Source organism: Dunckerocampus dactyliophorus, chromosome 10 (genome assembly GCF_027744805.1).
Source record: "Dunckerocampus dactyliophorus isolate RoL2022-P2 chromosome 10, RoL_Ddac_1.1, whole genome shotgun sequence".
In the NCBI taxonomy this organism is placed as follows: Eukaryota; Metazoa; Chordata; class Actinopteri; order Syngnathiformes; family Syngnathidae; genus Dunckerocampus; species Dunckerocampus dactyliophorus.
Window position 1 is genome coordinate 14,570,189 of NC_072828.1, and position 16,930 is coordinate 14,587,118.

The window sequence follows — 16,930 nt, forward strand, 5'->3', positions numbered from 1 at the left end:
ACGCGAGTCGTCAATAACGTGATTCATGATTGGCCAATTCATTCTTTTCGTATGGTCAGTAACGTCACTGCTCATTGGTTAATACGATCAACCGTGCCTTTTCATACTTATTTTGAACAGGAGCTCAACGTCTTTTAAGTAGCTACTAGAGACCCTGCCGCGTTCGAATTGAGGCGATCTGCAATTTATAGATTGCCATTGCCATCTTTGCACATTTTAAATTGAAGGGGGAAAATATATAAATAAATAAATAAATATAAATATATATATATATATATAGGGCGTTTAAGGCCAATGGAAGTAGAGTCTGAGTGAGGCTGGGCCGCATCAAGTTTTGGGAGTAGGGCTGGGAATCTCAGGGTACCTCATGATATGATACGATACATGGCTCACAATAACAATAATATCTTGATACAGTAATAGGGTGGATCAAATAAATAAGTTATTTATTTACAGTTTATATTTTGCTGCATTCAGCTGGGATAGGCTCCAGCTTAACCGTGACCCTCATGAAGACAAGCGGTATAGAAAATGGGTGGAATTTTTTTACCACATTTTTTTAAGTGACTCACTCACTCTTAGTTCAGTGTAGGCTTATGTGTGCATCCTACGCGTAACACTGGCTTGTCGCAGGCCATATTACAGTAATCTTTGAAGACAAGTCGCGGGCCGCAAAATGTGACTTGGCGGGCTGCAAATGGCCCACGGGCCACGAGTTTGACACCCCTGATCTAGAAGTACTGGCTGTGCCATACATTTTTCATTGGTCTTATAAGTTGATACCTAAAATTTTATAGATGGCCAGTATATATATATATATATACTGCTCAAAAACATTAAAGGAATATACAGTATATATACTGCTCAAAAAAATTAGAGGAACACTTCAAAAACACATCAAATCTAAACTGGGGGGAAAATGATCTTGAATATCTTTCCTGATAATAAGTGGGTGATGTATTAGTAACAAAATGATGCCACATAATTTGATAGAAATGAAAATGATCACCCTATAGAGGGGGGAAATCAAAGACAACCCAAAAATGAAAGTGAAAAAATGATGCAGCAGACTGGTCCATTTTGCCAAAATGTTACTGTAGCAACTCAAAATGATTCTCAGTAGTTTGTGTGGCCCCCACGTGCTTGTACGCATGACAACGTCGGGGCATGCTCCTAATGAGACTACGGATGGTGTCCTGGGGGATCTCCTCCCAGATCTGGACCAGTGTGCTGCATCATTTTTTAGATCATTTTTAGATCTGATGTGTTTTCCAAGTGTTCCTCTAATTTTTTTGAGCAGTGTACTTGTCTCTATTTACATAAGGGCTATCTAGCTGTCCTTTGATATTTACAATAAAATAAAATATATTTAAAGACAAATCTGTTTTTATTAGTATCAATATCTTAGCTTTTTTTAGTTACATTATGCCTTTTGGCTCTATTTTTCCACTTTTGTTGAGTTTTTGTTAATTTTATTTCTGCAAAGAGCCACGCTCTAAGGATGGCCCCTGCGCCACACTTTGGGACCCATGCGTATTTCACCAGGAAGGCAAGGTGCTGGTAGGCCATGGAGGACTATGGCCAAGCTCTGGCTTCTTGGTTTCATCATGGTCAGGTGTTGGGTTGCATTTTGGAGGGGTTTATGTAGCTTTCAGACCCGCACTGCACGGTACAAAAGTGGCCAAGGTGTACAAAGGTGAAATAAGTTCAGTCTGTTAGTCGTTTGTGAAATGTACTTCTCCTGTGCATGTGACATGCTCCAAAGGGTTAATAGCGTTCTGCTAGTTCTGCACGTTTAGTTACTAAATGTAGCTATCATTGAATGTATAGCCTATCCTAACCACACAACTACAAATCGCTGGTCTCTGAGACCTCCACTTGCACATCAACACAAGACAGCAGTTGGTGAGAGCCATGAATATCATTCAATCCATTCTAGCCAAACGTAAGACGAATTTTAGTTACATTTTTAATTGACAAATACATGTATTTTTTTTAATCACTATTGGTAACATGCTAGACAGTGGTGATATATTTTTTGTTTTTAAATAAAGTGTAGCGCTGAAGAGGGACAGCATAATTACATATAGGTTAAAAAGCATTAGTTTGGGGTTTCTCAATCGGATATTTCAGACTTTGGGTTGCACTAAGAAAAAAAATCTGATTTCATCGGCCTCCATCTCAAATCGGCACTGATACGAGTAGTCCATTCCAGACTCCAGCTATTGTCATGTGTATCCCCCACTTGATCACGGTAACAGTGCGCTAATGTTCCAGAGGAGCAAGATAGGAGTGGTGTCGGTTGTTTTATAAGTCCCAAGAGACGTTTCAACTGAGTGCAAAACCGGGGAAGTTTAATACGACCAAACTCATCACACATTTGAGGATGTATCACACACACGGGTGATTGTCCCGTGACACTATCATTGGCTACAACCAAACAGCCAGCCTGTCAGTGGGGAGTAAAGCCAGGTTTAAACATTAGGTATAAGGAAGAGGTTGTGCAAAAACTGCCAGTATATTGGAGATTATATAAAAAACACCAAAACTATAGCCCAGCTGTATAAAGAATTAAAATGGTGCACAACTGCTGTTGCTAATATCACCTGATCAAGCCTTTTCTAACATTCCACGCTACAAAATAAAATGTTCATGCTGATATTGATATAGACAGATGCTTTGTAATAGAAAATGCACGATCAATACATTACATGTTCACATTACTATTTCCTTAATCACATGAATTTATATATCTTTAGAACAAATTTGAAATCAGACAGATACAGGGTTTATTTCCTTTTATTAGTTTACAATTTTTGTAGTTTATCCATTATATGTCAATCCTTTTGGCAAACTTTAGTGCTCACTGTGTTCTGTACAGTCCGGTCCCACAATGTGGACTAAAATTGTTGGAGGAATGAGGCAAAAAAAGCCAAAAACAGTGGTCCAGGATATTACAATTTGTCCAGGTAGTTGTCCAAGGCTGGGATTCCTTCCTTAAGACCCTTGCGTTTACGGGTATCAGCAACCACAATACCGGGCTTGGAAGTAGGATCCTTAGGGTCTCCCGGAAGGATCTGCCAATGGTCAAAGACACACTGGGGAAAGGCCTGGCCACCGGTGTTGGAACGAAGGTCAGCGGTGAAACCTGTGAGGGGACCGATGTTGCATTAACCTCTTGCCACAATGGGAGAATTAGGAAAAAACCCCAAAACAAAACACCTAGGCGTCGTTGGTACAAATATGCCAGTAGTTTTTCCACATTGTACCTCAACTAAGCAGCACCATAGCACAAAGTTACAGCTGCTATGCTGAATAATACTTACCAAAAGACTCATTGACAGGCAGATGGGCCTTGATAACACGCATGGGTGTGCCCATGACACTGGATTCATCAAAGACGTGACCACGCCTCTTTGTCAACACACCATAGATTCCACCCATTGCTGCCTCGGGACACTATATAAAAAAAGAAAAAAAAAAGAAAAAAAAAAAAAGTGTGAGGGAAACCATTCATGTAGTTTTAGTTTGGATGTTTTGTTTGTAGCATTCTTACCTGGATCTCCACCAAGTAGACTGGCTCCATCATTCTAGGCTCAGCTGTAAGTTCACAAGCATACAGAACTCTGCGAGCAGTGGGTATAATTTGACCACCACCACGATGAATAGCATCTGTATGTAGGGTGACATCATGGATATCAAAACGGATAGCACGCATGTTCTCTTCACAGAGGACACCCTGGGGGAGAGGGAGGATAAGAGTCCGCTAAGTTGTGGACCAAGAGTCACAGGATGCTTGTGTGATAGTCTTGCGTACCTCCTTGACAGCCCACTGAAAGCCAGCAACAACGCTGTCCTTGATCTCATTAAGGTACTGCACACCCTTAGTCACATCGACCAACAGGTTGGGGCCGGTTCCATCAGGTCCAAAGCACCAAATCTTTTTTGACTCGGCAACATCCCAGTCAAATTTGTCAGCAAGGTAGCGGGCACGGACCTTCATCTCCTGACGTGCAGTGACCTCACCCTTCTCAATGTCTTCGGCCAAACCGTCTTCAAAGGGACGGGCCTTCATAAACAGCCGGTTGTGCTTGTTGGGGGACTTTGACAGACACATCACACTTGACTCTGATTGAACAGTCTCTCTGTAGGACACCACAGGATCAGATTTCTACAAAAGAAAATTGAATGAGGAATGCAAATTCATAGTAGCAAACTAAATTTCTAGTCAGTTTTATTTTTTAAAATATAAAAATTCACCTTCAGTGGGATACAAGCGTGATCCTCCTCAAGATCTTTGAGGCAGATCTCCAGATGTAGCTCTCCAGCTCCAGCAATGATGTGCTCGCCAGACTCTTCAATGATGCACTGCACCATGGGGTCAGACTTGGACAGACGCTTCAGGCCCTCCACCAGCTTGGGGAGGTCAGCTGGATTTTTGGCTTCCACAGCAACTCTCACCACAGGGCTGACGCTAAACTTCATCACCTTCATGTTGTGCGCATGCTCAAAGGTGGTGATGGTCCCAGTCTTGACCAGAAATTGATCCACACCAACCAGACCCACAATGTTTCCACAGGGTACATCTTCAATGGGCTCAGTGTAACGACCCATCATCAGAATGGTCCTTGAAAAGGAAGGACATTTTAGTCATTGGGTGACAAGCGGCAACAACAGACACCACAGGAAAAACCAACCTCTGAATAGGTTTTAAATACAGGTCGTCTTTCTTTCCAGGAACAAAGTTGGGTCCCATGATGCGTACTTTAAGACCAGTGGAAACGCATCCAGAGAACACACGGCCAAAAGCATAGAAGCGCCCCTTGTCACTAGTAGGTACCATCTTGGAGATGTACATCATAAGAGGACCCTTGGGGTCACAATTTTTGATACCTAAAAGAAATGATCAACCATTAAGAAAAAAACAAACAAACAAAAAAAAAAAAACTACACACCCAGTGCTGTTTTCTTGCATTAGCCAAAACTGAATTTTGCATCTTACCAATGGCAGCTTCATCATCGTCCGGTCCTTCATAGAGAAGCTCACAACGGTACTTCTGGGCCGTGACAGGGGAAGGAAGATGGATGGTGATCATCTGGAGGAGAGCCTCTCCAGCTGGGAGCCAGCGACGCATGACAGCCTTCAGAAGAGGTTTGCCCTCTTTGTCCTTGTCTTCAGTATCCAACTTGATTTCCAGCTTCTCAATCAGTTTGGCAGTCTCTTCCTTCTTGAAGTTCATGATTGCATCAAACACCTGAAGAGTGATGAGTTCATTTGTCAATATAAAGTCAACCCATTGTTTATAAACAAACAATGTGTGCCCCGCTCAGAGAGATGGCTATCATCACTAATTAACTCAGGTCAAAGTGAAGAAAGTTAAGTCATCACTTGCAGGTATTTAGTAGCAACATGTATTTCCAGGGTCATTTTACTACAAATAAAATTGACATACCTTGTAGATGGGATCAAGGACAAGCTGCACAAAGCTGCGAGGGATCTTCTTGCCATCAGGTCCCACAGAAGACTTAGAAAACTTTCCAGTGTCAGGGTCGAAGAACCTACAATGTATAGAAGATCATACATCAGTCTGGAGACATATTTGAAAACTACTGTGAATGTACAACTAAATGACCACCTAGTAAAATTGTAATTTCAGTTAAAAATACTTGCTAGGAGACCCACCTGTCACCCCACAGCTTCTTCATCATGTCTTCCACTTTCTTGCAGCGCTCAACTGGAGACATCTGGGTGTTACCCTTGGCAGCAAACTTTGCAGCATACATCTCAGCAAACTGCTTCAGGGTGAAAGCCCATCCATGGAGGCCAGAGCCAAAGCCAACAGTACCTTTGACTGGCTCAATCTGTTGGGGGGGGGGGGGAATCCTGACTTAATATTTTTCGGCTCTAGACCAATTATATATTTGGTTCCACTCCAGTACACCATAAGAGTAAAACTGCACACCACACACACCTGGATGTTGCCCATGGGACCATTCTCCTGTTCACCATAGGTGGAAATGATGACGTTGACATTCTCAACAATACGCTGGAACGCTTGGTAAAGGTCCTCTGCTTCAAGTTGGAGCTCCAACAAGGCACGGTCCATCTTGTTCATCATCAGGACTGGCTTGATGCGCTCACAAATGGCCTGACGGAGCACTGTTTCCGTCTGGACGCACACACCTAGTATGAGCAGACATTTGGTTGAGAAGCCTGACGCAGCCCATTTAAACTGCAAATATTCGTTCTCCCGTTAATGCTTAGAACTTGCAATGTTAACCCTAACCCTAACCCAACTTGACTGTTCTTACCAGACACGCAGTCGACCACCACTAGAGCGCCGTCAGTAACACGGAGAGCAGCAGTCACCTCAGAAGAGAAGTCCACATGTCCAGGTGAGTCAATCAGGTTGATCAAGAAGCCAGAGCCATCCTTAGATTGCTTGATGAAGGCCAAGTCATTTTCACTCAACTCGTAGAACATGGAGATGGCACTACAAAATGGACATATGTAAAAATGGCACATTCAGGAGGTAGAAAAACCGCATAATTAGTAAAAAGCGTCACAAATCTCTCTTCAGACTCCTGAGATTTTTTTTAATATACACTGGAGTGAGAAAAATGTGCATTTCAAAAGAGTTTGAAATATCTGACAGTGTTTAAGACCATGAATGCATCGTGGCTGAGTTCTGACTGGTGAGGGGGGGCTGGCGTGTAGTCGACTGCCTGCATTCTGAGAGACATGAAAGTCCCTGATTCCCACGTTAACAGAATCGGAAAATTAAAAAAAAACGAATCTACTCTTTCACATGGAATCGACAAAATTGACATGTCAATGACTGCTGTCATGTGGAGAAGGAATGTTTGTGCTTACTACTCAACCATGGTGTATCTCCTCAAACACCAACCTGCCCCCTACTGAACTAGACACGTCTAAGTGGCCACCTGAAACACTGGCTAAGTTGTGAGGGAGAACTCTTTTGTTTTTACACTGTCACTAGGTGTCAGCAATGTTACATTGACGAGACAACCATCTTAAGTTTTAGCAATGTTCCAGAAAGCTACCCATTGTTCTGAACCGAAATGTGCACTTACGTAGACTTGATGGTAATACAGCGCTCTTGCTCATCCTTTCGTGTGTCTGTGAAGCGTGTCTCTCCAGCACGAGCTGAAGCGATAATGCCGGCCTTCGACACCAGGGAGTCAGTCAAGGTGGACTTGCCATGATCAACGTGCGCAATCACAGACATGTTACGGATGTTGGCCTTCTTGTCCATGATGGCACGGATCTGGTCGACTGTAAAGTTTACCTGCAAAGAACACCAGTAACATTTACACCCACAGGGTTTCCGCTCCATGCGATTGATAGCGGTGCACCGCCACGACAAAATAAAAGCTGCCACCTGCCTTGTGTTGATGTTCACTTTTTTCCTTATCGTGAGAATATAGTCCGTAAAATGTGGAGTCAATTGACGACAGCTTGTGACAGGCAAAGTGTATCTATGCCAGCATGTGTGATCACTCGTGTCGATCTCATTCAACTTTCTGGCATCTTTAACATTTTGACTGGCTCTCACGGCCTCTAATGGCAGCTAGCTAGCTCATTTTTGTCCAAGGCGAGCTACTAGTGTCAACTTTTTTCAAGTCACTTAATCGTGCTTGTGACAAAACGATATGTACAAGCGTGGACTTACTTTGGCTTTTATAGTGTGGATGAGACAAAAGAACACAATCAGCATGACGAACATGCATACTAGTCCTAACAAAATAAAAGCACATACAGCGACAGCCAAGGAGAAATGTCGCTTTTAATTCAAGTGGATTTTAAGTAAGTTTAACGCTATCCTCATGTCGTACATCACTGGGTGTGCCTTGTTATACATTGGTGCAAGACACTTTCTACTTGATAAGTCAAGTTTAAAATGGTGCGATTATCACACAGTAAAAAAACAAACAAAAAAACAACAACAACCTACTACTACAACAGTGTCATTGTTTGTATTCTGGATAAATGTTGCAAAATTTTAAATGTGAAATGCAGAAACCTCTGTTTTACAATGTAAACTTCATTCCCAGGATCCTTTAGTACAAGGTGTAGAGAATAGGTGCACGTACGCTCTTTACCTTGTGGTCCCATTACAAACGCAGCCTATACATTCAAGACATATTGGGAACAATTTGCTCAAAGCCAACTAAAAAAAACAAAACAAAGTTTTTTTTTTTTTTAACAGTTTCATTAGTGGGGGGAGTTTTGGGTCAAAACTGAAACATTTGAGGTCCTAAAGCATTCTGTATACTCAAATTTAAGGAGAAATTAAGATAACGTGCCTTCATTGTTATACATTACTATATATTTATTACTGAATTACAAATTTTATGTGAACTGCTCCATATTTATTCTTATTCTGTTTTCTCATTCTTTTATCTCACCTGTCTTGCTTTGGTTGTTTTACTTTGTGATTAAGTTTATTATGACATTTTTGCAGAGCTGTTGGAAATGTGAATGTGAACATTAATTATCCATCTAGTGCAAACTCAAGTACTCCCATTTAATTTATTCGTTAGATTAAGTGCTATTGCATAGACCTGCCGTTTCACTTTGTAAACTGATTTTCGATGTAATTTTTGAGCAGATAAAGCATATCTGAGGCTGCAATTATGGATACATAATATAGATTATTCAATAGAGTTTCATCATAGATCTGACGCATCATTGTATTATTCAGGGCGTTGGATCTGCCAGCACGTATTCTGCAATATGTATTCTCTCAACAAAACGTATACGGGCCTAGGTTCATACATAAAACATGTCAAGAACGGGTGTACAGACATCTGACGCCTGGTATCAAGTGCCGGTGAATAGGCCACGTGTACAGACTTTGACACAAAGCTAATTGCTAACATTAGCTTGGAGTCTAGACGACGATAACAACCGGCCGGAATGGCATTTACTCAGACTACCATTAACCCCTATAGTTACCTTTAAAATACCTGTGATGATAGAATGTAACTTTAGTCATCCTTGTGCTGCGCAATACAGACACCGCTCTGAACAGTCCGTTGAAAAACGTACTGGCATGAAAGGGAAACCGCCGGTGTCAGCTACCAAACGCTTAGCACCACTCTTACTATGCTTCCCTTATAAGAAAATGTGACAATACACATTTTTATCTAGAACGAGCCTATAATATGAGAACATTAGCGTTTTAACAACTATGTGGCCTTCAGCAAGAATCTCAAGATGGCTGCCATTTTCCCACCCATCGGTGAAATCTACGCCCATCCTGTCCAAATATAACCACTGCAGCACTAATAACAATGGTAACCACACCACGTCAGCTGCTTTTCCTCCATAGCAATTCGCTTAAGTCGGATCAACTCACCATTTTGACGGATGGTTTTGGATTCGCTCGGTGGAGAAAGCAGATACGAAATTTTACACTGCCCACCACACGAGGGCCGAGGCAGGGAAGAGAACGCTGACGTCAGACAAACATGTTTTATAATGCCGGCGTACAACGTCTACGTCATCACGTACACCGCTTCTTCTTCTTTTTCTTCTTCTCCTTGCTTTTTATTGGCGGTTGGCAAGCAACGTTTGGTGTGCATTATCGCCACCTTTTGATAAGAAAGTGTGGATTCCAAGAAAATCAAAGACAAAACAAACAAAAAAACGGCAATACAGGTATATATTTTTAAATTTAAACCTGTCTTGCGGATCATCGGGACACGCACCAAAATAACTCCTGCACCGCAATAAGGTGGTAGCTCAGAAAAAAAACTTGGCAATAAGTTGTAATAAAGAAAGATAAGATAGGCTGATTCTTAATAAAGAATTAAGTGGTAATATTATGAAAAAAAGTTCCAGTGTTACCAGATTAAAGTAGTAACATTTCAAGAAAAAAAATCTTACTTACTTCACAAGCTTACTTTTCACAAACATGTCATTTTACAAGAATAAATCTAAAATATAGCCACCTCAGAGCCCAGAAATACTAAAGCGGTTAAGGCCTATTCATACTTGAAGTATGACAATGTCTTTATTTTATTTGATATTGTTTTTTTTGTTTACCCTTCTTGTGTTTATTTAATCCCCTGGCGTATTTTTGTCTTTTCAGTTTGTTGGATAATAGTTCAAGTTGTTAACATAATAACTGATCTTTATCTAAATTGGCATTTTCGTGTATACTTGTATTGTACTGTGTTCTAACCAATAAATCTTAAAAAAAAGAAAAATACTGTAGTTGAGTTAGTTAGTTCCTGGTAATTTATGTTTTTATCCAGCAGGTGGAGAGCTAGCTTTAGTTATGCAACCAGTACAGTCATTTTATAAATCCATCCCATTTATTCCCATCTAAGATAATAAACTTTGCCTTGCGATCTTAAAAGCCACTTTATTCAAAATAGGTCAGTGTAGTATACTATATTTATGATTGCATCCTTATTATTCTGTCTGTAGGTAACATTTCCATGCATCCATCCATTTTCTATGCCCGATTATCCTCATTAGGGGGTATGCTGGTACATCGCCGGGGTATGCTGGAGCCTATCCCGGCTGATTTTGGGCGAGAGGCTCTGGACTGGTCGCCAGCCAATCGCAGGGCACATATAGACAAACAACCATTCACACTCACATTCAAACCTATGGACAATTTAGAGTCGCCAATTAACTTAAAATGCATGTTTTTGGAATGTGGGTGGAAACCAGAGTATCCAGCATGGGGAGAACATCCAAACTCCACACAGAAATGCCCAAGCGGAGATTCGAACCCTTGTCTTCCTGATCTCTTGACTGTGTGGGCAACATGCTAACCACTTGGCCAGGTAACATTTAATTTCTCCATTTTATTTTATGTAGCGTTAATACTAGTGATGTGACGCATAGCATAATAGAGTAATAATAATAACAGTAGTAATAATTCTCACAGTAAATTGCCTTTATTCTTCATTAATCCACATGCCTTAATTATACAATATTCATAATCCAGACTATTGAAGCGTAGCTTGCAAGGCAAGGCAAGTTTATTTATTGAGCACAATTTATACACAAGGTAATTCAAAGTACTTTACAAAAAAGCAGGGTAAAATTACTTCATAAAATCATTCCATAAAACTTAAAATCATTCTAAAATCATTACATAAAATTCCATAAATCATTCCATAAAAAAATATTTAAAAAATGAAGAATGCAGATAAAATACTTTCAGTTGTCATATGCCAGTTGAATAGAAGTGTTTGCAGCCTGGATTCGAAAATTGCCAAGGTTGAGGATTGTCGCACATCTTCTTGAAGACTGTTCCAGATTCTGGCAGCATAAAACTGAAACGCAGCGCCGTGTTTAGACTCTGGGCACCCACAGGTGACCACTACCTGAGAGCCTCATCTCAGAGCCCGAGATGGTTCGTGTGGCTCTAACATGTCAGAGATGTACTTTGGTGCAAGACCATGAAAAGACTTGTACACAAGCAGAGCTGTTTGAAAGTCTATTCTTCGAGCAACAGGAAGTCAGTGCTGAGTACTGAACTAATATGCTCATATTTCCTGGTTCTAGTCAGGACTCGAGCATCAGCATTTTGGATGTACTGCAGCTGTTTCACAGCTTGTTTAGAGAGCCCGGTGAGAAGGCCGTTACAGTAGTCTAGCCTGCTAGAGACAAAGGCATGGTCTCTCTAAATCTGGCTTAGACACTATTCCCTTGATTTTGTCAATGTTTTTTCGGTGGTAAAAAGCTGATGATGTTATTGATTTAATGTGGCTGTTAAAGTTCAGATCTGAGTCCATTATTACCCCTAGATTTCTAACCTGATGATTACGTTTTAGAGAAAACCTCTCAAGGTGACTGATAACACTCTCTTTTTGTTTCGGTAGAGAAAAGACAATGATTTCAGTTTTGTCCGAGTTTAGCTGGAGAAAGTTGTTTTACATCCACACACTGATCTGTTTGATGCAGTGACAAAGTAAATCTGCAGGACCATGTTCATCGGCCGTCAGTGAGACGTAGATCTGTGAGAGTGTTGCGTATTAGCTGGCCTTAAGGAACCATGTACAGATTTAACAACAGGGGTCCCAGGATTGACCCCTGGGCAACCCTACAGGTCATAGCCATTTGGTCTGAGACAAAGTTACCCATTCTAACAGTACTTCCTGTCCTCCAGATAGGACTTGAACCAGTTTAGAGCAGCACCAGAGAATCCCGCCCAGTTTTCTAACCTCTGTAATGAGGTCACATGGTCAACAATGTCAAAGGCAGCGCTCAGGTCTAGAAGAACTAAAAGTGAGACTGTGTCTGCATCTGTGTTCAGACAGATATCATTTGTCACCTTGATCAGAGATGTTCTCAGTGCTGTGGTGGGGCCTAAAGCCTGATCGGAAAGTATCAAACACATTGTTAGAGAGGAGAAAGTCACTAAGCTGTTGGTATACAACCTTTTCTAAGACTTTCCCCAAGGATGGCAGGTTTGATATGGGCTGATAGTTGTTCAGTCCTGTGGCATCAAGACTGTTCTTCTTCAGAAGAGGCTTAATGGCAGCAGTTTTTAGGGCCTTTGGAAATGTTCCAGTCTGAAGTGAGATGTTAACTAGATTAGTGAGTTGTGGTAGCAAAGTGCTCAGCACAGACTTTAGAAATCTAGTGGGTAACTCATGAAAGCAGCGCATTGATGAACTCAGACTGCAGATGATCTCTTTGACTTTGGCTGTTCAAGCAAGCAAAGACACGTCTGTACTTGACAGAAGAAGGAAGCCTGCCACACCTCAAAGCCAAATCCTTACACAATTGGCTATTTCTGCCCCCAAACATTCCAAATAATTTATTATCAAACTGTGGTAGGAGCAGGGGAGTGTTTAATCATTTGGGGGCCCAAGCCAAACCCTGTCATTGGGGCCCTCCACATCCCTGTAGTGCACTGACAAAAGTTTTATTCTATTTTGAATGTATTTATTTGATTTATTATTACCTGCAACCCTAATGAGGATAAGCGGCATAAAAAATGGATGGATGGATGATTTATTATTATTAATTTATTTTAAAACAATTTTTAAATATTAATGTTTATCATCTAATACCAAGCGTAAATATGGGAAAATTCTCCTGTTTCCTGACCTAGATAAAGTCTTAAAAAAAAAAAAAGTGAATAATCTCAAACCTTTTACTGTAATTGATAAGAACATTACGTTTATTAACATTTAATATAGTTTATCGTTTTAATACCCACATATTTGTGATGAAAAGCGTCACTTTCAGTTTCATCTCTAGAACTACTGCATTCTCCGTGGCTGACACTGACAGCAGTGCAGCTGCTGTCTTCCAGTGTCTTCCAATCTCTGCTGTCTACTGTAAAAATGTTTTTTCACAGTTTTTTTTGTTTTCCTCTCCCCTTCTCCTCTTCTACTCTGCTTCATTTTTCTCCACACCGCGCCAAAAAGTTTGTTTTGCTACCATCTTCCTGAATCTATCTGCGCATGCGCAGTAACATGGAATAGTCCACTGCATGAGAAGAGAGGGAGGAGCAGTAGATTAAGATAGACTACGCATTTTTATGTAGTTTTAAGCACGCAAATTAAGACTAAAACACTAATATATACTTAAAAAAATTAATAATAATTTTTTATGAGACGTTTGGGGACCCCTGGATATCTCTGGGCAGAATAAAGAAAAAAATATATATTTTATAAAAAATTAAAAACATAAACTGCAATATTAGAAATATCATAACCTATGTATATAATAAAACACATTTATGAAGCAAAAAGTAGCTGAAATTCAACTTTCCTGGAATAATGTTTAACTCACCTCATATGCCACAAGCCAACGAGTACAAACTACATGTTCAAAGCTAAACTGTCATGGTTAAGCATAAGTAGCAAAAATGGTTGTACTTGCCAAAAATAAATATTTTTGGGGTGCTACTTGTGAAAAAAGTTTGAGAACCTTTGTTCAAAATAATACTTTTAAAAATGGATGCATCCTCTTGTTAGTGGTGGCCACTAAACAGAAGATGCTATACACTGGTCAGAAGTGACACCGAATTTGTCACTCTCATGCTGAATAATCTGACAGTGTGAACGACAGCTACGGGAGGAGAAAAGCACATAAACCTGCATAGAAAAAAACCTATAGAAATCTATGATTATATCCTCTTATGGAAAAGTTGTCATCCATGACTGAATCATAAGTGACACGATTAAACAAGGCCGTAAAGCTTGAAACCAAATTCACAGTTTGTTCTTAACAATTGGGCATTCGGTGGAGGAAAACTAATACTCAAGGAGTTAGGTCAATAAAACTACCTTTGGCATGTTAATACAAAAATAATAACGATATTTGTATGCAGAATTTAGTTTTTGTTTCAATAGGTTTTTTTTAACTGTCTACAAATCAGTCTTTCATGAATTAGTGTACTTTAGTTAATTAGTGTATTTTTCAAGTGGCTTTGCCACTTGAAATATAAAAGGTATGTGTAAATATATACATTGCCTTCAACTGTGTAAAAGGGCAAGTGAGTTAACAGAAGTAAAAACTAACTAATTAAAAATGGCCTTGTTTAAAGAAAAACTGCACTTTTTTTAAATTTTCCCATCACCCACAATCCAATGTGAGACATGAACACATATATCCGTTTCTTTTCTGTGCATTCTAAAGATATAAAAACAGCTAAAAAGATTTAGGTAAGAATGCACGTAATGGGAAACACTTATTCCACCTATAAAGCCTTTTGAAAAAAAACCCCTCCATAAAGCGCCAACAACGTTGACTGCCAAAGACGTCTATTGACGTCTTTTGCTTTTTTTTCGTGGGAAATACAGATGAAAGTCTTATTCATTTTGTGTGTGATTTGCTGACTTGTAGGCAATGCATTTCTGTCCCAGTAGGGGGCAACAGTTGTCTTTTCCTCCAACTGGCAGCTACAGATTGTCTATGAAGAAGACGAATTGTGGTTTGAGAGAGGAAAATGGCGAAACACATGCAGAAATCGAGCAGAGACAAAAAATACAGGCAGCTAACACCGTCACAGAGCTTGCCTGGCGGTGGATCTGCCTGATGTAGGTCAGTGGTCCCCAACCTCTTTTGACCCACGGACCGGCTTGTGTACCCACAAATCTCCCGCAGACCGGTGGGGTGGGGTGGGGTGGGGGGTTGTGGGTGGTTTCGTACATTACAGCGATCTAATTTATCTTATTTATTATGTATTGTGTAAAAGTAAGACATGAATAACATCAAATTAAAAGCACAAAATGAATGCCGACCCACCATCCACCAGTTCAAGTTCCAGCCAAGTTTTTCCAGAGAGATTATTACATCACTGTTTGACGTGTGTGGTAAAAGGCAGTGCACTAGCATGAATTAGCTTGAGACAAATGTGCACATTAGCACTCAATAAGTCATCAAAACTTACCTTTATGCATTCCCACATAGTATCAGCATTTGAGACCAAATATGAGGTGAAAGAAAAATGGTAAAAATACAGTAGTAGTATCTGTGTACTAGAGAGTACTAGTAGAGAGTACTATCTGTGCGGCATGAGATAAAGTTAGCACACGCACAATGGACATGCGTCAAGTGAGACAAATGTAACAGAGAGAATCCGGCCACTTTTCAAAATAAAAAATTTAAAAAAATGAAATAATGGAAATTATTTTTTCTTTCTGTGCGGCCGGGTACCAAATGACCCACAGCCTGGTACCGGGCCGCAGCCCTGGGGTTGGGGATCACTGATGTAAGTGAAACGCAGTTGACAATGGCAGCCGAAGCAACAAGCTAGTGGTTAGCTTTGCTGAGCCATGTGGTGCGACACTGGAGCCTGACACTGGAAGCAGTTCAGAGTCGAGTGACTCAGAACCCGACCCTGATTCTTCTGATGAGTGGCTGCCGCCTGGATCGGTCAGCAGCAGGAATTGACCCACACATCCAGCAGACCCCAAAGTCACTCTGCTTGAATTTGCTTCTCTGCAGAAAAAGCTCTTTTTCTCTGTTTTTTGGTCAAAATCAGGTGTTTTTGCTGAAACTACCCTATGTTCTACCGCCAATATCTAAAGAACCAAAAAGGCTAGAAACTAACTTTTTTTTCTGATGAAAGAAGAGAGTCTAAATTTTCTTTAGATAGTTTCAATCACTGATCTAAAAAAAAGACTGGATCGAGCTTCTATTGTTTTATTTTTGAAGCCAATGGAAATTTGCGGCGGCCATCTTGGTGAGACCACTTTGCTGTGAGACAACAGTATGGCAACGCACTGGTAAAACTTCGATTGATCGTATAGCCACCAAAATCAACTGCTAAAGGTTATAACTACTCAGATTTATACGCTTTTGTGTCATTTATCAAGCTAGTAAGATGTATTTTAGCTTCGAGACGGACGAAAAATTGGCTGTGTGACAGCCTGCAAACATTGTTTACGTACGGAATTTAAAGTCTATCTTTGTCTAATTATTTTCCTACGGTAAACCATTATTTTTTTTTATCTCAGGATAAGGTTAACGCAGGAAGAAAGCAGAAATTTTGTCACATGTCTTCTACCTTTGCGTGAATCATGTGTGGTATCAGAATTAATGTAACTTGGTAGTTGTGGTAGCTTTTAAAAAAGCTGTTTTTTGGTACAAAAAGACATTAGATAAGTGCAAATACTCAAAGCCTACTGTAAAAAACTGCATAGAAATAATTTTATCATTGATTGCTAGGCTAGGCACCAAAAAAAGGCCTAGTTGTTACAGGAAGGTGTAACTAGAAAATTCTTGCAAAACCAAAGTTCATACTTTAACTTTTGGTTACATTTCGAGAACTTTTCAAAGCAAAGCCGTTCAAGTAGTGGCACATATATCAGGTCAAAAAAAGGTGCCAAGTAAAAGTACTTACGAGTGGAAGGTTCTTGGGAAGTGCTTTTTAAGTTGTGTTTCCTCATCCTCGCTTCCTTCACTGGCACTCCTGATGTTTTT

The 16,930-nt window shown here is 40.3% G+C and overlaps 1 protein-coding gene and 1 non-coding gene across 2 annotated transcripts; both read right to left on the reverse strand.

The window, feature by feature from the left end:
* Positions 1-2,783: 2,783 nt before the first annotated feature.
* On the reverse strand, positions 2,784-9,527 carry LOC129189197 (elongation factor 2-like). Its single transcript, XM_054790632.1, has 13 exons — positions 9,384-9,527; positions 7,096-7,310; positions 6,313-6,494; positions 5,973-6,184; positions 5,684-5,862; positions 5,454-5,559; positions 5,003-5,255; positions 4,698-4,893; positions 4,261-4,627; positions 3,818-4,171; positions 3,557-3,739; positions 3,327-3,459; positions 2,784-3,148 (listed from the first exon to the last, which is right to left on the reverse strand). Exons 1-13 carry the CDS (start codon positions 9,384-9,386, stop codon positions 2,955-2,957), a joined length of 2,577 nt encoding a protein of 858 aa, XP_054646607.1. The 5' UTR covers positions 9,387-9,527; the 3' UTR covers positions 2,784-2,954.
* LOC129189376 (small nucleolar RNA SNORD37) lies at positions 5,326-5,393 on the reverse strand. The gene has a single exon (XR_008572796.1). It is a non-coding gene; the product is annotated as a small nucleolar RNA SNORD37 (small nucleolar RNA).
* Positions 9,528-16,930: the final 7,403 nt, after the last annotated feature.

Excerpts from the sequence above, each read along its gene's own strand:
- LOC129189197 (XM_054790632.1), bottom strand. Across the intron at positions 6,185-6,312 it reads GGTGGTCGACTGCGTGTCTG|GTGTGTGCGTCCAGACGGAA; the intron begins GTAAGAACAGTC and ends TGCTCATACTAG. Across the intron at positions 3,740-3,817 it reads TTCAGTGGGCTGTCAAGGAG|GGTGTCCTCTGTGAAGAGAA; the intron begins GTACGCAAGACT and ends CCTCTCCCCCAG.